General features: G+C 39.8%; 1 protein-coding gene across 2 annotated transcripts; it reads right to left on the reverse strand.

Moving 5' to 3' along the window:
- Positions 1 to 9,762: 9,762 nt before the first annotated feature.
- On the reverse strand, positions 9,763 to 14,957 carry LOC114027283 (anionic trypsin-like). 2 transcript variants are annotated; one of them, XM_027841273.1, is made up of 6 exons: positions 14,918 to 14,957; positions 13,738 to 13,894; positions 13,587 to 13,589; positions 12,429 to 12,682; positions 10,597 to 10,733; positions 9,763 to 9,915 (listed from the first exon to the last, which is right to left on the reverse strand). In XM_027841273.1, the coding sequence occupies exons 1-6, from the start codon at positions 14,955 to 14,957 to the stop codon at positions 9,763 to 9,765; spliced, it is 744 nt and encodes a 247-aa protein (XP_027697074.1). The 2 variants fall into 2 exon arrangements, with proteins under 2 accessions (XP_027697074.1, XP_027697075.1); XM_027841274.1 differs by lacking the exon at positions 13,587 to 13,589.
- Between the last annotated feature and the right edge of the window lie 6,009 nt (positions 14,958 to 20,966).

Genomic DNA, 20,966 nt, shown 5'->3' on the forward strand with positions numbered 1-20,966 from the left:
TGTGTATGAATACAGCAAATGGTTCCTTATTAATGGTAAACATTAAAAAAGACTTTAATAGACTCAGGGACAAGAACCATATTCAGGCCTTAAGGGGGAGGGGGAGGAATTTGTTGATTTCTGAAGGTTAAATGAGAACTGAGACCACTCCAGGGGCTGTGTTTGAATTGAATGAAAAACTGAGGAAAGCAAGATATTGGAAGTGTGTAAGCAAAGTTCCTGAGACTAGAAAAAGTGACTTCCAAGTGATGCTAGTGGGTCTCTCAATAGCCAAGCTTTATCCTTCCCCTCACCCCTGCCTCAAGCATCTATGTTCTGGGCATTGGGTAGAATAAACTTCCCTGGGATGGGAGATAAAAGTTTGCTGTTTGAATGAGGAATTGAGAGTTTATAGCCTCATTGAGACCTCTACTTTGCAATGCTTTTATTAAATTCATTAAGTGACTAGCCAATCTTTCCATCTCAGCCTAAAGTCTTGGATAATTAGGAGATACCATAGAGATTTGGGTGAAAAGAATGAGTTTCCCTAAATTGGATGGGACCTACTAGCTCTTAATCTCATGGAATAATCCACTCCAAACTATGGAGTAACAAGATAGCACCTGAAGCTGGGTCTGTCAGAGAGGCATATACAAGCCTGCTGATTATCCCAGAGTACCATCTGGTGTTATGTGGTATACTTGATAGGTGGGACTGTGGCACTGGGTATGCACTGATAGAATTTACTGGATCTGACTGCTGAGTAAGAATTAACACTCATTATTACACACAGCATAAAGGAAAGTGACAATAGAAAAGAAATGGGGAGGGGTCGGAGAGGGTGCCGCAGAGAACAAATACAATACGGTAAGATTTGAATTCAGCAGAAAGTCTGTACCTCATTCAGTGTCACGTATATACAGTAGGACTGATAGACCCCAATTGGGGCTAAGGGAAAAAAGGAAGTTGATATAAGAGTGAGGAGAGGGAGGACTGGGGCGACATATAGGACTCTGTAAATTGTATAGCAGGGTGAAACACAGAGTGAAAGAGGACATTTATAGAGAGGATGGGAAGGGCACCCCTCATGTATCTCTTCTGAAGGGCTGCTAGGCAATGCAGTGGATAGAGTTCTAGGCCTGGAGTCAGGAAGACTCATCTTCCTAAGTTCAAAGCTAGCCTCAGACACTTACTAGCGGTATGACCCTGGGCAAGTCACCTATCCCTGTTTGCCTCAGTTTCTTCCTCTGTAAAATGCGCTGAAGAAGGAAGTGGCGAACCACTCCTGTATCCTTACCAAGAAAACCCCAAATGGGGTCACAAAGAGTCTGAAATAACTCAACGACAAATCTCCATTAAAATCTCATTTCAGATTGTTTTAATGTGTTTAAAGTCTCTATTCTTATAAACTTAGATTGTAAAACTTCCCTTCCTAATTAAATTTAAATGAAAAACAAATTGTAAAAGTTGCACAGAAACTGCTAAGAGAAGTGTTTAATGGGCAAAATTAAGGCACGTGTGCAGATTACAAGGATAACACCAGATAGAAACAGCCAGGAGAAAGTTATCCTGAAGGGGGGAAGAAAATAAGCAAAGCTGGAGAAGCGATTCAACGGAGAGAAACGAATCAGGATGTCAGAACTGGAAGGGATCTCAGAAGCTATCTCCTCCCATCCAAACCTGGACAAAACAGCCTTTAGTCCTCTACACTAAGATAATTAACAAGTGGTTTTTCAGCCTTTGTGGGAAGATCTTTAATAAGAAAGAACTGAGTCAGCCCACACCCCCTTGGGGTAGCTTTAAATGTTACGAAGTTGGTTCTTGTTTTTTTCCATTTAAATCTAGCTTCTTTGCAGCTTCTGCCTATAACTTCTGGACCTGTGTTCTGAGGTCAATCAGAACTAATCTAATTCCACATCCACTAGATAGTTGTTTAAATAGTTGAAATCTGGCCTCAGCACTTACTAACTATGTGACCCTGAGCAAGTCACTTAAGCCTATTTGCCTCAGTTCCTCATATGTAAAATGAGCTGGAGAAGGAAATGGCAAATTACTCCACTATCTTTGCAAAGAAAACCCAAAAATGGGGTCATGAGGAGTTGGACACGATGAAACAACTGAACAACAATAAGGTCCATCTTTTTGTCCACTTTCAATTTCTATCTGAGATATGGAAACTCATGAATGAGGCCTATAAGTTGTCCATCCAATTGCATGTTGTCTGGGTAATAAACTTCTGTCATCCACTTGGTTTTTCCACTATGCATTGTTACTCTAAACATTTTTGAGCTATTATTGATCTCATTTAGGATCTTTTGTAATGTTCCAGGCTTGATGCATTCAACACAATTTCATCCACAAATAGGAACGTCAGGAGGACGTCAGAACTCTACCCTCCCCAAATTCCAAACACAAAATCACAAATTCACATATTCATAGAATATTCAAGTTGAGTAGAGAGAGGTGTTTTCCAGTTCCAAGATGATGGTGCTCTAATTCGGCATTATCTGCCGAAGCCTATTGACTTCAAGTTACTTGAATCTAATTCTGCTCTGAAGGATTATCATCAGCCCTTGTTCCCAGACCTCAGTGCCGCAGATTAGGGGACAATAACACATCATATTGCTGGCACCGAATCTGAAAGGGAATAGAGCCTCAGAACTTGGCTATTCTATTCATTTTACATCTATGGTTACTGAAATACCCCCTATGCACCAGGTTTTTAGGATGGGTCTTAGGAGCAAGCTCAACTGGTACCATTCAAATAAAGATAAGATCGATCTGACTTCCTAGTTTGATAATCAGCTGGTACTTTTCTTACTGTACTCTGTATATGGCCTCCAGAGTTACTGAAAGAACAGGTTGGTCTGACACAAATACCTATGAACATCCCACACATTGTATGATGACACAAAGGGATTACAGTGAGGACCAAAGGAACTTGGAAACTCAATTCTCATTGCGGATGGTAAAGCACTATGCAAACATAAGGTGTCATCAGGTCTCTTCATCCCTTTCTTGAAAATCAATCAGACTGAAGTTTCAATTATTCTTGGTAATACTTGATTGCTTCAGCCCTCCTCCCCAATGCTGTGTGATCTTATTGAGGTAGCAACTTAGATAACTTAAATATCTTAGTATATCCCATTACTTAGCACAGAACTTGGCACATAGTCCTTGGTATATGCTACTTATTTTTTATGGAGCAGCTAGGTAGCACCATAGTGCATAGAGCGCAGGATTTGCAGTCAGGAGGACCTTAGTTCAAATCCAGCCTCAGACACTTACTAGCTGTGCAACTTTGGACAAGTTACTTAACCCTGTTTGCTTCAGGTTCCTTCTCTGTAAAATGAGCTGGAGAAGGACATGGCAAACCACTCTAGTATCTTTGCCAAGAAAACCTCACGAAGAGTCCAACTCTACTCAACAACAACTTACTCAGGGACAAAACTCCTTGGTCCAGACAAGACACCCCTCTCTCTGTGTCCTGATTAGCAACAAGGAAAAGTTTTCTCACAAGACAGGAGCTTACTGAGGAACTGGGAGGCTTCCAGAGACATGATCTTAGGGCTGGGGGCAGCCCAGCACTCTCTCACCCAGCTTTGTGACACCAGGGAGAAAGATAAGTGTTTTGCTGAAGCCCACTCATGAGTAATTGCTAGGGACAGTGTCCTTGGGCTAGGGGAAAACTGCCAAGGATAGTGTTTCTGAGGCCAGGGAGAAATTGGGGTCCCAGCAAGGCACCCAAGCACTCCATCAAGTTGACCTACTTTATAGATCGTAAATTTCCTGGATAATGTCCCTGCTGATCCTTACAGCCCAGATTTTTCTCAATCTTATGCACTATGAAAGCTATTCCAATGTTATGGAATACTTTGTATCGATATCCACTCAAAACCATAGCACATGAGACCATATCAATGTTCCTTCTATGAGGCCAATGAAAGGACGTATTGTTCAGTCATTTTCAACTCTTCATGACCCCAGGGACAAGCCCATGGCAAAGATACTGAAGCAGTTTGCCCTTTCCATCTCTAGCATGTCCCTATTTTACAGATGAGGAACTGAGGCAAATAGGGGTTAACCAACTTGCCCAGGGTCACACAGCTAGTAAGTGTCTGAAGCCAGATTTGCACTCAGATCTTCCTGACTCCAGGCCCAGTGCACTATCCAGTACACCACCTATTGATCCCAAAGGACATGTTGTTGTTCAGTTGTTTCAGTCTTGTCAAACTCCATGGGACCCCATTTGGGATTTTTCTGGCAGAGATGCTGGAGGGGTTTGCCATTTCCTTTTCTAGCTCATTTCACAGAGGAGGAAACTGAGGCAAAAGGGGTTAAATGATGTGCCCAGGGTCACACAGCTAAGAAGTGTCTGAGGCCAGATTTGAACTCAGGAAGATGAATCTTCATGACTCCAGGTCTAGCGTTCTATCCACTGTACCACTTAGGTGCTCAAACGACATTTGCAACAAAAGATATGTCTTTAAACAACAAAATAAATCCAAGGAAAATTTCCCACATCGTCACAGCGGTACATCCTCTCACAGTGCTGGTGGGGGAGGGACCACGTGTGGATAACATACGTGTCCAGAAAACATGCATGAAAGAAAGAATATGTTCAGCCACGGCAACCCACATTCCTAGGGCTGTATCGCAACTGGAGGTTCTTTCCACCTCCAGCACTGCTACTTTCTGCTTCTCCCAGAAAGCCGGTGGTGGTATAGGGATATCACTGAATTGCAGACTCCAGTAATGGAAACTTGTCCTGTCTCTTGATGGGTCATTTTCTCCTCAATGCTGTCGGACCTTTTTAGAATCCTCTTTGGTTTGTGCCATAGCCTAGCTATTCTCTTCAGGTCCTCTGCTGCCCTCTACTGGCCACTGCGGATTTATGGTTAAATCACCAATGCTATAAAAAAAGGGAAGAGGTTTCTGATCTTTCAACCACAGCCCCAGGATTTATTCCAGCTTTATTTACTTACTTGCCTATTGATTGATTGATTAATGAATCTTACATACATAGCCATACCCAGCCAGCAAAGATAGCCAGCAGAAGCCCTCTGATTTATATTGTCTATATTTTTAATTTCTTTGTTTCTGCATCAGGGACCTAATTCTTTAACTCAGCCTGGTCTTTGAATGTGGGAAGAAAACATCACTTCGTGCCCTTTGCACTTCATGCAATTCTGATTCTTCAAAAACTGTGGAGTTTTATGATTTATAACCAATCAGCATCCCTAGGTAATATTAGGATTAAAAAGATAGGGGTCGTTGTTGTTTAATGAGTTATATTAATTAAAAGAATTTTTTTATTTGTTTGTTTCAGTTTCTTACATAGTATGACTGAGATAACCTGGTACCACCACAATTCTCAAGGACAAAGCTCGTATACTCAACAGTTTCAAACTCAAAGAATTTTTGCATCCTCTTTATGAAATCTAGGAGATCTAATATTAGTAAGTAGTTCAATTGTTGTTATTGTAGTCATTCAGTCATGTCTGACTCTATGTGACCCCATGGACGAAGTCCATGGAGTTTTCTTGGCAAAGATACTGAAGTGCTTTGCCATTTCCTTTTCCAGCTCATGTTACAGATGAAGAAACTGAGGCAAACAGGGTTAAATGACTTGCCTAGAATCACAAAGCTAATAAGTGTCTTAGGCCAGATTTGAACTCAGGAAGAGCTACCTAGCTATAGTTTGTAAACCTGCATTACTTAAATTTGGAAAATATTTTTTGAGCCTGTACTATGGATAAGGACTAGTAACCTTTTTTACTTTTCATTTCCTGCCATGAAAATTTACTGTCTCAAACCTAGCAGCATTTAACATGAACACAAGTTTTTTAAATGATCTTATTCATCTAATGATTTTCACCAAAAAATTCTTGAGACAAAATTCAAGTGTGATCTTTGATCTAGAATTGCTTTTGAATATCTTAAATTAAATTCAAATTTACCATTACATAGTAAAATAACATTGTTTCTGCCTATGATCTGTAAATATTTTTCTTTTCCTTAATTATTTATGTAAATTGAGTTTCTTAAGTCATTCCCAGTATAAATACACTTTATTGAAATCTCTGTTTTCATTGTTCACATTCATTTTCAGTATCATGCTAACATCAGTCCACTATACTCAGACATTACTGGTTCTATCATGTGGAAAAGGAAAACTGGATGAAGTTACTGATTTGTGCAAAAGCAGGAACATCACACACAAACACTAATTTCATTTTCACGCTCAAAGGAACTGAAACTGGTCTTATTACTGTTTTCCCGAAAAGTGAAAGGTGTAGTTATGGACTGTTAGTTCTTTAGGCAAAAAAAAAAAAGTACCTAAGTCTATTGAACAAAGGCGTCATTCTCTACCTGTGGTCAACAGCTTGAGGCCTTCTGTAGATTCATTCATTTTCCTGTTGCAAAGTATTGCCCGGATATATTACAGTATTTCTGAGTTCTGGCAAAGTCTTCTGGTATTGAATGGACATTTTCCATTTATATTTCTGTTTACTACTGTGTTTGTATTTCACTGTTTTTACTCAGCTCTAGTCTTTTCATCAAGAATGTTTTAAAATCTTCTATTACATTAAAAATCCATTTTTTCTACCTTGTTGGACTGTATTCTGTTTCTTTGGATAAGTTATTCTTGGTTATAAATCTGTATCTTTCATATTTTGGAATATTATATTTCATAGGTGCTGATCCTTATGATAGCTGCTAAATATTGTTGACCGTGATTGTGGTGTCTCAGTACTTGAACTCTTTCTGATTGTGTGCAGTATTTTTGCTTTGACTTGGAAAATCCATATTTTGGCTGTAATGTTTTTGGCAGTTTTCATTTTGGGGTTTCTTTGAGGAGGTGATTGGTGGACATTTTTCTTCCATTTTCACTTTACCCTCTTGTTCTAATATGGCTGGACAGGTTTCTTTCATGATTTCTTGAAGTGTGATATCCAGCTTTTATTTTAGCCGTACAAATCAATGACTTTTAAATTATTTTTCATTGATCTGTTTTCCAAGTCAGATTTTTTACATGAAATACTTTACATATTCTTTTACTTTTTCAACCTTTTTTTTTAAAAAATATTTCTTATTGTTTCATTGAGTCATTTACTTATGTTTGGCCTAGTTTAATTTTCAAAGAATCTGTTGTTTGAGTAAGGTTTTGTATTTCCTATGCTTAGCTGTTAATTCTCTTCCCAAGTCTTTCCTCCTGGAATATTAGCTGACATTTATATAATATTTTCAAATTTGCAACTCTCCCTGGAAAAGGAAATGGCGAACCATTCCAGCAACCTGGCCAAGAAAATCCCAAATGGGGTCACAAAGAGTTGGACACAACTGAAACGACCAAATGAAAACGATATATAATATTTTAAAATTTACAACACTCTCTATACACATTATCTCATTTGAGCTTCATAACAAATTTATGAGGTAGGTATTAATATCTTTGGTTTGCCATTGGGGTAGTTTAGGCTTAGGGATTAAATGGCTTGCTCAGAGCATCAAGGCTAGCAAATGTCAGAGGTGGGATTCAAACTAACATTCATGATTCTGAGCCTAGGGTTCTTTCTCCTTTTACTACCATGTCTCAGTACTGCTCCAAACCCACACAGATCCCAGGTTCATTTCCTTCAGTGCCATGTCTACCTTTCAGTGAGATACATGAGGTACTGAGTTGTTAGTGCTCAAATACAGTATTTCCACTGTTATTGTTGACAAGGACAAATCGCTATGGAACAGTAACAAACCTACAGCATTCATGTGCTCCTTCCAATTTAATCTATGAATGCTTTAGTTCAGATATGGGTCTCAAAGAATAGAAATGGCTTCAGTCTCTATTGTGAACTGCAGATTAATTGATAATATGCAAACCATGAGTAGTACACACACACATACACACACACACACACGCTCAAGACCTATATGCAGTAACTTTTTTCAAATTTTCACTTTCACAAATCTAAGGTAAATAAATCCTAGGAATATTTCGAATATGCCAATCCTTAGAAAGAAATTGGTAGAACTTCCTTGAAGTCAGAGCTACACATAGAGATTCATAGGTCATTCTTATAGGTTTGATCTCCATGTAAAACCCTCACCTTTGGAATAAATAAATGTATGTATATATGTGTATATGCATATATACATACACACACATATATATTTATATATAATTAAGGATACTTAAATTCATGGATAGAACATTATTAAGACTTTCTAAAGATGAAAAATAAATATGTTAATTTGACTTGAACTGAGAAATTATACATGTGGGTTAGTAGTGGATAACACACTCTAAATTTTTTACCTGAGCATCCTGCATCACTGCAAAATTGTTTCTCCCTCAACTATCTTTTGCTCTTTTGTGATGGAATGCCATTCGTTATCAACAACTATTTATAATGTGCCATATCTCTCCACCTGACAAAGAATCCAACTGTCTGCTTGTTAATGCAGCTTCCTGGGTCTCCTCATTTTGGCAACTATTTTATATCATTAAAATCTGGTACAAAATGGGATTGATCAAAAGCAATATCAATCACAACCCATTTCTCATTTTTCAGCCAACAATTTCTTTGACAAGCATAGGTTGGAACCGCTCTAATTACACACTGTGTCTTATCTCTAACCTTTCTCATTTTTTTGTCTAATGTTTGGTTAGAGGGGAGCTTCAGAGAGTGGAGCAGAATTTTCCCATTTTAGGATCTTGGATACCTGGCATAACCAAGGAGATACAATGAGAGAGGGTGAAGAGGACAGAAGAGGGCACTGGAGAGTCAAGCTAGGCCAATTACTTCCACTTGTGGCAAATGCAAAGTCTGGACTATAGCAACAAAGACATAATGCTTGAAATCCAGCAGATTTAAATGCATTATGGAGGCAGGGAAGGAAGAAGGGTCAGAAGAGAAGCAGGGCTAACAAAGGAAGCCAGCCAAAGATGAAATCTGGAGGTATGGACCAGGTTATAACAGAGGAGGTCACAGGTAACCAGTCGTACTATAGCTAGTCAGAAGGTATCAGATGGTACCACTAAAGGACAGAATATGAGGTCTGATCACTTCTCAGATTCTTTGAAGTTCCTCCCCACTGATCTTTAAATGGATGTCTCCTTGCTGGCACCTGGTATTTGGAAGGAACTGTAAAGCCCTGATATCCCAGGTAGCTTTTATTGTTGTTCAGTAGTTTCAGTCACATCTAACTTCATGACCCCATTTGGGGTTTTCTTGGCGAAGATATTGATGTGCTTCACCATTTCCTTCTCCACCTCATTTTACACATGAGGAAACTGAGGCAAACAGGATTAAGTGACTTACTTAGGGTCACATAACTAGTGAGTATCTGAAGTCAGATTTGAAATCAAGAGGAGTCTTCCTGACTCCAGACCTGGCATTCTATCCACTGCACCACCTAGCTGCCCCCATCCCAACACCTAGGAATTAGTGATGACAAATCTATATATGTTCATAGACACAATTGACATGAATAAAATGACTCTACTTTTTTTTATTACCAAGGGTCAATATTGATACTAGAACTCCCTTAGGATCTAAGAGATCCACCATCTGGGTCCAGAGGCAAGACAGTAGAGAAGACCACAGCCCTCAGTCAGTATTATCTTGTACTATAACTGCCCAGAAGCAGCTATGTGATCTAAGAAACAAATTTGGGAAAACCAAGCACTGACACCAAGCACAAGACATAGGCATCAAAGGGCATCACTTTATTAATATGGTATCAACAATCCAGAACAAGTGATGGGGAGAAGGGAGGGATTTAGCTGTTGGCAGCAATAGTTGCCTTGATCCAATCCACATATTTGCAGACCTTGGTATAGACACCAGGTCTATTTTTCTGAGCACAGCCATAGCCCCAGGAGACAATACCCTGGAGTTCTCCATTACAGGCCACAGGGCCACCTGAGTCACCCTGGAAAAGGAGAGCAAGAATGAATGAGGAGGGGGAGAAAGGAAAGGGGCTGAAGTCCAGGCCTTAGGATGAAACTTGGAAATCATGGAAAGAACACTATAGCTGCCCTGGTTCAACAGACTAGCTGGTACACAAAGCCCTCCGCAATATCCCTTCCAATGCCATTTCCATCCCTTCAGATCTTTAGGGCTATTTCCCTCTCCTTCACTATCTCTTCATAATTTTAGCTCCAATGATATAAGAGCTAAAGCTACAGGCCCAAAATGCCTGCTACTAAAGATATCAGTTCACATTTACCCCTGTTTCAGGGTTGCTCTTTGGCAGAGGTTCTGAACATTGTATCATGGATTCCTTTGAAAGTCTAGTGAAGCCTTTGGACCCCTTCTCAGAATAATGGTTGTTGCCTACATTGATAAGTGAAGAAAATGCTTAATTTCAGTTTGAGGTGAGTAAAAATAAGGATGTATTTTTTTTCCCATTTGAGTTCATGGACATCCTGAAATCTCTCTACAGACTTCTTGAGGGTTCATGGACCCCAGATTAAGAACTTCTGCTCTAGAGAGTAGAACCCTGAGCAGGTATACAGATTCTTTCTCTAATCACAGAGGCTTAGGTGGTTCTAAAAGCCCTGCTCTCCCAGAGATGTCTTTGGTTTCAACATCTAGACAAGCAGGGCCTTACCTGGCAGGAATCCTTGCCACCCTCCAGGAAGCCAACACAGACCATGTTGTCAGTGATCTCTCCAGGGTAAGAGGCCTTGCAATCAGCTTCAGACAGGATAGGGGCAACCAAACACTGAAGCAGATCAGGGTAGTTGGCTGTAAAGAACACGGGAGTAGAGGGAAAAGAAAGAGTGGGCATTAGGACAGGTCACATAGACAAGGCAAGTTCAAAACCCTGAGAGCTGAATAGAGAGAAAATCTTAGCTTGGAAAAGAGACAATAGCTTGTATTTCTTCATCTAATGAAACTTCTATATCATTTTATACTTCTCTAACAACAGCTGACATATATCCCCAGTACCATAATTATTCATGTACTTGTTTCAGTTCCTCAACTAGACTATAAGCTACTTGAGGGCAAAGACTGGTCCATGAGCCTAAGGGTCCCCCATAATACCCAGCATAGTGTTTTGCACATGGTAGACATGTATGAAATATTTGCTGATTAAATAAACATAAATACAGCGTACAAGAGGCCAGACAAGAGAAAGCATTTTCTTTTTATCACCCTGTTTAAAATAGGTGTGGCTTTGTAAAATTATGAGAATGATATCCAAAAAGAGATAGTTTTTCTGCCTGCTGAGAGAATAAGGAAGTAAGCAGAAATGTCAGGAAATGGGTGAATATTAATTGGCCTCAGGTTAAGGCTGTTAATCAAGCTCTTCCAATGAACAGAAGGCAAGAAACACCAGAAGAGCTTCATCTTCATGAAAGTTGGGGCAAGAGGTATAATTTTCAAAGCTGGAAAAGTATGTCAACTGCTGCTGTGATATGGAAGGAGAACTAGGTGCTCATAGATTCACAGGTCATATAAAGTTTTAAGAAGGTTCATTCATTTTACAGGTAATAAAACTGAGGCTCAATTCATTCATCAGACACACAGGTAGGAAGCACAGAGATTTGTGCAGAGCCATAACTAGGAACTTAGCAGCCAGGATGACCACCATAAAACAAATACTCTGGGCAAGCATTTGAGGGAGCAAGGTACCTCATGAGTCAGGACACAAGCCTTCATGTGGGGCAAGACATAAGGACATAAGGCCCAGTGTGGGGAAAGATCTTAGGACCCTTAGGACTCAGAAGCACAGAGACAGAGGTCTTGGCATGTTGCAAAGAAGGGAGGGAACAGGCAGAGCTAAGCAGCATCTTACCGGAGAAATAAATAGATACTCAGGAGGAAGAAATTAGTAGCTTTCTTTTCTAACTAATTGTTTTCATTAAGAAGGTGAAAAGTTTAGTTATTTTTACCTGTCAAAGGAGTACCTGTGTTGTCACTACCTTCTCAATTCCAGGGCCCTGAGACAGACACAGCCCTAGTTACCCACATCGTGGTTAAGAATTCCAAATGTAGGGCTTAAATGGCACTGCTACCTTACACCTGTCTAACCATGGATACATGACAATCTCTCTGGGCATGGGTTTCCTCATCTGTAAAGTCAGGTAGTTGGATGAGACAACTTCTAAGCTCCAAATTTGTACTATACTCCCCGCTGAATTAAGGGAAAGAGAGTTTCTCAACACTGACCCAGCAAATCATTTCATTTCCCTTGGGGCCTGAGGTAGGTTGGTGGGAGGAGGAGAGAGAAATCCTTCCTAGAATGAGCTAGGAGTTTCAGCTGTGGAAATCGTTCCTAACCTCCCTTGCAATGGAGTTGATTCACTGTGTCTTCGCCCCTAGCAGAGGTCAAAGAACAGGCAGCCTCCTGAACAGAATAGGAACAAGGGAGAAGCTGACCAAAGATTAGGGGGCCGATGGAAGGAAAGGAGTATGGGACAGGATGATGTTACTCACCACCGGGGCTCACGGTATTGCCCCAACCAGAGATAAGGCACTCGGTGCCTGCAGGGGCACAGGCGCTGGGCAGGGAGATGGTATTCACATAATCATTAAGGATGGCAGGAGTTTTCAGCTTGATCAGCAGGATGTCATTATCTAGAGTCCAGGAGCTGAAGCGAGGGTGGCGGATGACCTTTTCTGACTGAATAAATTGTTCATTTCCATCAGTGGCCTCAATGTTGTGCTCTCCGAGTCTTACTTGGATGCGACTATAAGGAAGTAGAATCTTGTTCAGAGCTAGGAGTATCCCCAGGGGATATTCTCTTTTTGGCCCAGGGTGCACAGTTTTCCTACAATTCTGGAGGTTAGGGACCACTGCCCAACTCTAGAGGTTTGGGGACAGAGCTGGGACCAGCTTGGAGCAGATGGGGCTTTGTCAAAAGTGCCAGTGTTGGTCAGGGCAGGGGGTAGCATGGTTCCTTTCCACTCCTACCCCTAGAGAAGTGCCACCACTAGACTGGCCCATTCTCTTACCCAGTGTTTGAGCTGCTTCTTCTATCCCCAGCCCATCTGGCGACCATGATGGATTTTTCCCTTGGTGTACCTTGCCACTCCATGCTGTACAGATTCTTATTGCTGCCATCTCTGGATTTCATAATCACTCTATCATCCCCACTACATTTAGGACTTGGCTCCCAAGTCTTCTGTCACAACTCAATACCTGTCTTATTTCAAATTCCCATTTAAAGGAAACTTCCTATTTCCTCAAATTCCTCTCCATGAGACTTCAATCATGGACAAGAGTGATCATGTGGTCATACTGTGGACATCTTCCTTTACCCACTGCGATCCCCCCTCAACTAAGTTTGCCAGAGATACCAGAATTATCTTACTTTGGGGGAAGGGGAGTGAGTTGGTAGACCCAGCAACAAAGACTTAAATCCTACTTCAAAGAAAATATAGGCAGGGATCATATTTAGTGCAGAAACCCCCACAGTTCCTATTGTAACCATAAAGTTAAGTTGAAGAGAACATTCTCTCATAAAATTGGGGAGCCATGCTTTCTTTCCAACCCCAGGGGTGCTGGTTAACCCAGTAGTGCCCACGGAAATGGGTGGAGGAAATAGCAAACTTGCCACACAGATCTTTCTATTTCCTTCCCTGCCACTATACCCTCTCCCATGTGTAAGCTGTTCCAAAAAAGAGGATGTGATTGCTGAGAATGTGTCCTCTTCTCCTCAGATCTCACCCAGCTTTTCCCCTGACCTTTATAAGAGGTTCCATAGCTGGAAGACCCTGGAGTTAGGCATGTTCTGTCACTTACGACTGGTAACAGTGAGCAGCAGACACCACCCACTGTTCATTGATGAGAGAGCCACCACAGAAATGGTAACCAGCATTCAGAGATGCCTGGAAAGGTACAGAACTCTCCAGACATGTTTCACCCCCAACGATCTTATCATCATCACTGGAGGAAGCAACTTCAGATGGAAAAAGAGAAAGACAACAATTTAGCAAAAGACAACAAATTCTGAGCACTGGGCATGATTTCTCTTCCATAAGTTTATTTTTTTATTTTATTTTTTAATTTTTAAATACGATTTTAGTTTCTTCTGAGTCTAAGATTCCATGTCTCCATGGTACTAGGGTTATTGTGATTATGGCCATTATTAACATTGGCAGTACTTTAGTCTCCCTGTCCCTGATCATCCTCATCAACCATTTAGTATTCATGAACCCCTGTCACTAAGTATGGTATCAATTACTGTGTTTCCTAGATTTTGCTCATGAGTATGGTGATGATAGGGTAGGTCTCCCTTGTTTGCAGTCATCCCATCTACTGTGGGCACTGATTCTATCCCTTTTTTTAATACAAATTCCTTTCTCCAATATGTGGGACCATCCACCAGCTTTTTTTTCTCCATAGGAAACCATGTCTCATCAGGACTTTCACAAAAAGGAATTGTATAGGAAGCTTTCATTCATACACTTGTTTGGTTAGATCTCTGCAGCTAGTGGTCCAGTTTAGACAGGAATGGACTAGTGACAACTCGATCTCTGTGAAAGCCTGACATACTTTTAAGTTTAATTTGCATTGCTAATATTTTCTCCATAATTTTCTTAAGTATAAGCAATCAATGAACAACAACAACAAAAAGCAAACCTTAATTGGCAGCAGCTGCTGATTTCTAAGGTTTTAATGCTCAGATTGAACTTGTAACAACAGAACCAGGTTTGAGCTAACTAGCATACCTGTGAGTTTAGAGGAAATGTTTTGTGGATGTGTGTCAGGCAAGGTTGAACATTAAGTGATGAGAAAAGAATGGAGACATACAGAAAATGAGTGGGGTGGGGGTGTCAGTGAAAGGGGAATAAGCTAAACAAATAGATAAGGGAGAAATGGAAACCCAGACTAGCTGGAAAACAGAAGGGTACAATGAGAGAAAGAAACAGGAGATGGCTTTGAAGGAATAATGAGGGAGGTAGGCAGAAGGGAAACTCACCTGCTGCTCCTATGAAGGACAGGATAAGTAGGAACTTCATATTGTCAGAAATATGCTTGACATTGATGAAGGCTCCCAGATTTATACCTTTCTCTGTGTGTAGTTGGGGAGGTCACTTTTTCCCTTAATACACGCACCTGTCAACTTTCCCTTTCCTTGGGTCTTGCATAAGTCTTATTGTATTTGCCTATTTTTACAGACAAATGACTTGAAGATAATAAAGGTTCCTGTAGACAGACGTAATTCTTGATTCCAGTGAAGATAACTGAGAGATAATAAGACAGAACAGACGAGATCTTACAGAGGGCAGTCAGGAATATTTCTAATGACCTATATTCTTCTTGGTTAGGGTAATAGTGTTTATGGTGATGGTGCAGGTGGTGATGTTGATGGTGGGGAAGGAAGAAGAACTAACAGTTACCTGAAACTCTGAAAAATCCTCTTAGAGATTTATCTAGATTGTTTGGGGGGAGCTCTGATCATGAATAAAATCATCAATAGGGGATGTTAGGAGTTTCTCTGATTCAGGACCTCTGAAAGCACAAGAAATTATGTTCTCCACATCCCTATTTTTGAGGAAGAAGACCCTTCTTCCAGGACAAATCCTGAATCTTTTGGTAACGAGGACTCCAATGTTAAATGGGATTTAGAACACACAACCAGGCCTTGGGGGTTTCAACTTGTCTACCCATATCCTATTTACCTCAGGTGAGTACCTCAGGGAGCTGTCTTAATCAAAATTTTAAATAGAAGAACATTTCCATTTTCATCATCATCATTTAGATTGGGAAAAACAGGAAAAAATAGTTAACAAGGAATGGAAATATAACAGTGAAGAAGGTAAAGGAGCACCTACCTACCTAGATCTGGATAAACTACATATCAAGGCACCTAATGAACTGGTTGATTTGATTTCTGAATAGCTATAAATAATCTTTGAAAAACCATGGAGAAGGCTTCCAGAAATATGGCAGTTACATGTTGTGCTGTAGCCCATCTTCTCAATAGTTTGCACAATAATGAAGATAAAATGAAGAAAATGGTTAGAAGAAAGGTAGTAATGACAAAAAGATACTACCTTTTCAAAAAAGTAAAAATAATGATCAAATGTGAGCAACGAAAAAGAAAATTAAAACTTGAATATTATTCATTTAAAGAACCCAAAGGGAATATGCCAAAGGTAAACAATAGTGAGTGAATGAACACTCACAATCATTACAGAAGCAAAACTGGCATCATCCTAACACATCAGTGAGTCAATATACATCAAAATGGATAATAAACATTCTTAGGAAGGTTATTTAAGGAAAGAAGTATCTGGAATCTGTAAGGAAAAGCCTGTCTTAAGTTTTTTTTTAAAAAAGGGAACAGTAAAAAATATGGAACCTAACAGTGTTGATAGACTCATGAAAATTTTAAATAAAAAATATGAAATCAATAAGAAATAAATGTGTTCTAGCTGGAGGATAAAATAACAGAAATGCTCAAACAAGTAGCAAACCAAGATCAAAGAACAAGTCAATTGGAAGAATTGAAAACTTTACCAATAATGATGCTGGAACTAAAGAAGAATTTTAGGAGTCAGTGGAATTCCCCCAAAATGAAAAGAATGAACTATATTTCAGGAAGTTGCAGAAGAATTGTTTTCTAGAATTATTAAGTTCAATAGACAGGTTAAAAATCAGAAGAATTCATTTGGCACTATAAAAGATGAAAGTCAGATTCCAATCGCTGAGGTGGCCATCTACATTCGATGACTTTACTTCTTTTTCTCTCAGTCTCTTCTTAACTCTCCATCTGGCTTTAGACGTCATTATTCATTATTACTCTCTGCAAAGTTATCAGTGATCTCTCGCTAAATCTAATGGTTTTTTGCAATACTCATCCCTCTTGACCACTGTACAGTCCTTGACACTGCTGACCACCATCTTCTCCTCCATAGTCTTCCTCACTAGGTTTTTGTGACACTATTCTATCTCCGTTCTTCTCCTACCTATCTAATTACTCAGTCTCCTTTGATTCATGTACAAGTCCTTCCCTTCACCCCCTAGGCTTTCTCCTGGGCCCTTTTATCGTCTCCCTCTACTGTATTTCACTTGGTGATCTCATCAGTTCTAATAGATTCAGTTGTAGTTTATCTCTATGTTGATGATTCTAAAATCTCCTTATCCAGTCCTAATCTCTCTGCTGAAGTCTTGTCTCACATATTCAACTGTCCATTGTACATCTTCAATTGGATGCATTATAGATGTTTTAAATTCAATATGCCCACAGCTGAGCTGATTATTTTCCTCAAAAACTCCTCCTTTCTTCTTGACTTTCCTACTACCATTAAGTGTACAACCAAGTCCTGTCAATTTTATCTTTGTAACATCTCTTGTGTACGATCCCTTCTTTCTTCTGACAGTGACATTACCCAGGGACAGGCCTTTGTCATTTCATACCTGGACTAATTAAAAAGGCTTCTAGTTATTTTGCCTGCCCAGTCTTTCCCCAGTTCAGTCTATCTTCCACTCAGCTTTTAAAAAGATCTTGCTAAAATACAGATGGAACTGTATCACTTCTCCCTCCAACTCAACAAACTCTAGTGGCTCTATTACTTTCAGGATGAAAAATAAAACTCCCTGTTTGACTTTCAAAGACTTTTCTAACCTGTTCTGCCCCTACCTTTCCAGTATTCTTATGCCTTACTTCTCCCTCCACTCCCTACTTACCCTGCTATCTAGTGATGCTGGACTTCTTACTGTTCTTCATACAAGACACTCCATGTCCTTACTCCAGACATTTTACTGGCTGTTTCCATGCCTGGAACTTTCCCCTCTTCATCTCTGCCTCCAGGCTTCCCTGGCTTGCTTTAGTTCTCAGCTAAAAATCCTACCTTCTACAAGAAGCATTTCTAATCACTCTTTTTTTTAGATTTTTTTTTATTAATTTATTTTAGTTTTCAACATTCACTTCCATAAGCTTTTGAGTTTTAAATTTTCTCTCTCTCCCTCCCTGCCTCCATCCCCAAAACACCATGCAATCTGTTATAGGCTCTACATATATATTTTTATTAAATATATATTCACAATAGTCATGTTGTAAAGAAGAATTAGAACCAATAGGAGGAACCATAAGAAAGAAGAAACAAAACAAAACAGAAGAAAATAAAAGATCAAATAGTATTCTTCAATCTGCATTCAAACTTCATATTCTTTCTCTGAATGTGGATAGCATTCTCCATCATGAGACTTCTGGAGAAGTTTTAGATCCTTGCATTGCTGAGAAGAGCCAAGTCTATTAAAGTTAGTCGTCACACAACATGGCTGTTACTGTGTACAACGTTCTTCTGGTTCTGCTCACTTCACTCAGCATCAGTCCATACACATATTTCCAGGTTTTTCTGAAGTCCCCCTGCTCATTATTTCTTTTTTTTTTGTTGTTTTCATTTTTAAATTTTCTTTTTTTATTAATGTTTATTTATTTTTAGTTTTCAACATTTACTTCCACAAGATTTTGAGTTCCAAATTTTCACCTCATCTCACACTTCCCCCCCCCAAGACGGCATGCATTCTGAATACCACTTCCCCTATTCCCTTCTATCTCTCTCCCCCTTCTCTTATCCCCTTCCCTTCTATTTTCCTGTAGGCAGGATAGATTTCTGTACCCCATTTCCTGTATTTATTTCCAAGTTGCATGTGAAAACATTTTTTTAAACATGTGTTTTTAAAACTTTGGGTTCCAAATTTTCTCCCTTCCTCCCTCCCCACCTACCCTCATTCATAAGGCAAGCTACTCAATATAGGCTATACATGTGCAGTTATGCAAAACACTTCCATAGTAGACATGCTGTGAAAAACTAACTCTATTCCCCTTAATCCTATCCTGCCCCCCCCATTTATTCTATTCTTTCTTTTGACCCTGTCCCTCCTCGGAAGTATTTGCTTCTGATTATCTCTTTTCCCAATCTGCCCTCCTCTCTATCATCCCCCTACTCTCTTGTCTCCTTCCTCCCCTATTATCCTGTAGGGTAAGACAGATTTCCATACCCAATTGAGTGTGTATGTTATTCCCTTCTTAAGTCAAATACTATGAGAATAAGATTCACTCATTCCCTCTCACCTTCCCCCATTTCCCCTCCACTATAAGAGCCTTTTCGTTTCTGCTTTTTTTGTGAGATAATTTACCCCATTCTACCTCTCCCTTTCTCCTTCTCCTAGTATAATCCTCTCTCACCCCTTAATTTTATTCTTCAGATATGACCCCTTCATCTTCAACTCACCCTGTGCCCTCTATCCATCTATCTATCTATTTATTTATCTATCTATATATAAATATAATTTTTTTCCCTCCAACTACCGTAATACTGACAAAGGTCTCATGAGTTACAAATATCATCTTTCCATGCAGGAATGTAAACAGTTCAACCTTAATAAGTCTCTTATGATTTCTCTTTCCTGTTTACCTCTTCATGTTCCACTTGAGTCTTGTATTGGAAAGTCAAATTTTCTATTCAGCTCTGGTCTTTTCATCAAGAATGCTTGAAAGTCCTCTATTTCACTGAATGACCATTTTTTTCAACTGAAGGATTATACTCAGTTTTGTTGGGTAGGTGATTCTTGGTTGTAATCCTATCTCCTTTGCCCTCTGGAATATTATATTCCATGCCCTGTGGTCACTTAATGTAGAAGCTGCTAAATCTTGTGTTATCCTGATTGTGTTTCCACAATACTTGAATTGTTTCCTTCTGGCTGCTTGTAACATTTTCTCCTTGACCTGGGAACTCTGGAATTTGGCTCCAATATTCCTAGGAGTTTTCCTTTGGGGATCTCTTTCAGGAGGAGATCGATGGATTCTTTCAATTTCTATTTTGCCCTCTGGTTCTAAAATATCAGGGCAGTTTTCCTTGATCATTTCTTGAAAGATGATGTCTAGGCTCTTTTTTTGATCATGGCTTTCAGATAGTCCAATAATTTTTAAATTCTCTCTCCTGGATCTATTTTCCAGGTCAGTTGTTTTTCCAATGAGATATTTCACATTGTTTTCTAATTTTTCATTCTTTTGGATTTGTTTTACAGTGTCTTGATTTCTCATAAAGTCACTAGCTTCCAATTGCTCTACTCTAATTTTTAAGGAAGTATTTTCTTCAGTAATCTTTTGGACTTCCTTTTCCATTTGGCCAGTTTTGCTTTTCAGGGCATTCTTCTCCTCATTGGCTTTTTGGATCTCTTTTGCCATTTCGGTTAGGCTATTTTTTAAGGTGTTATTTTCTTCAGTATTTTTTAGGTCTCCTTTAGCAAGCTGTTGACTTGTTTTTCATGATTTTCTTGCATCACTCTCATTTCTTTTTCCAGTTTTTCCTCTGCTTCTCTTAATTGCTTCTCAAAATCCCTTTTGAGCTCTTCCAAGGCCTAGGACTGATTCATATTTTTCTTGGAGGCTTTGGATGTAGGAGCTTTGACTTTGTTGTCTTCTTCTGGTTGTATGTTTTAATATTCTTTGTCAACAAAGTAAGAAAATATAGTCTGACTTTTTTTGCATTGCTTACTCATGATCCCAGTCAATTACTTGAGTTTTAAACTCTTTGTTAAGGTAAGAGGCTGCTTCCAATGTGGAGAATATACTGTCCCAAGCTTCAGGGGTTTGTACAGTTGTTTTCAGAGATACTTCTAGGGACCTGTAAATTTTCAGTTCTTCCAAGGTGGTATGATAAGAGTCGATGTGTTTCCTCTCCACCACCACAAGAAGCTCCACCACACCAATGCTCCTTCTTGCCCCAGGACCACCCCTCAGAACTGTAACCCAGATCCAAGTAGGGGCAAAGCAAGAGATTCCTGCAATCCCCCTCTGATCAGACACTCGATTCCCCCTCAGTCTGTGGGCCGGAAGCTCAGGAGGCAGCCGCTGACCCCAGTGCATGCTCAAGACTTGTGGCTGAGACCTAGCCCCTCTCTCATCACAGAAACAGACTTTTCTCACTGACTTTCTAGGTTGTCTTTGGTGTTCATGGGTTGAGAAGTCTGGAAACCACCACAGCTGCCCGCAATTCAGTCCTCTGAGGTTTGTT

The sequence above is a fragment of the Vombatus ursinus genome, unplaced genomic scaffold (assembly GCF_900497805.2).
Source record: "Vombatus ursinus unplaced genomic scaffold, bare-nosed wombat genome assembly UNPS02014858.1, whole genome shotgun sequence".
NCBI classification, from domain to species: Eukaryota; Metazoa; Chordata; class Mammalia; order Diprotodontia; family Vombatidae; genus Vombatus; species Vombatus ursinus.

Bases quoted from the DNA above. Each gene is read 5' to 3' on its own strand.
- LOC114027283 (XM_027841273.1), bottom strand. From the start codon at position 14,957: ATGAAGTTCCTACTTATCCTGTCCTTCATAGGAGCAGCAG. The intron at 10,734-12,428 runs GTGAGTAACATC...TGTTCTTTACAG, and splicing joins CAATACCGTGAGCCCCGGTG to CCAACTACCCTGATCTGCTT. The intron at 9,916-10,596 runs GTAAGGCCCTGC...CTCCTTTTCCAG, and splicing joins GTGGCAAGGATTCCTGCCAG to GGTGACTCAGGTGGCCCTGT.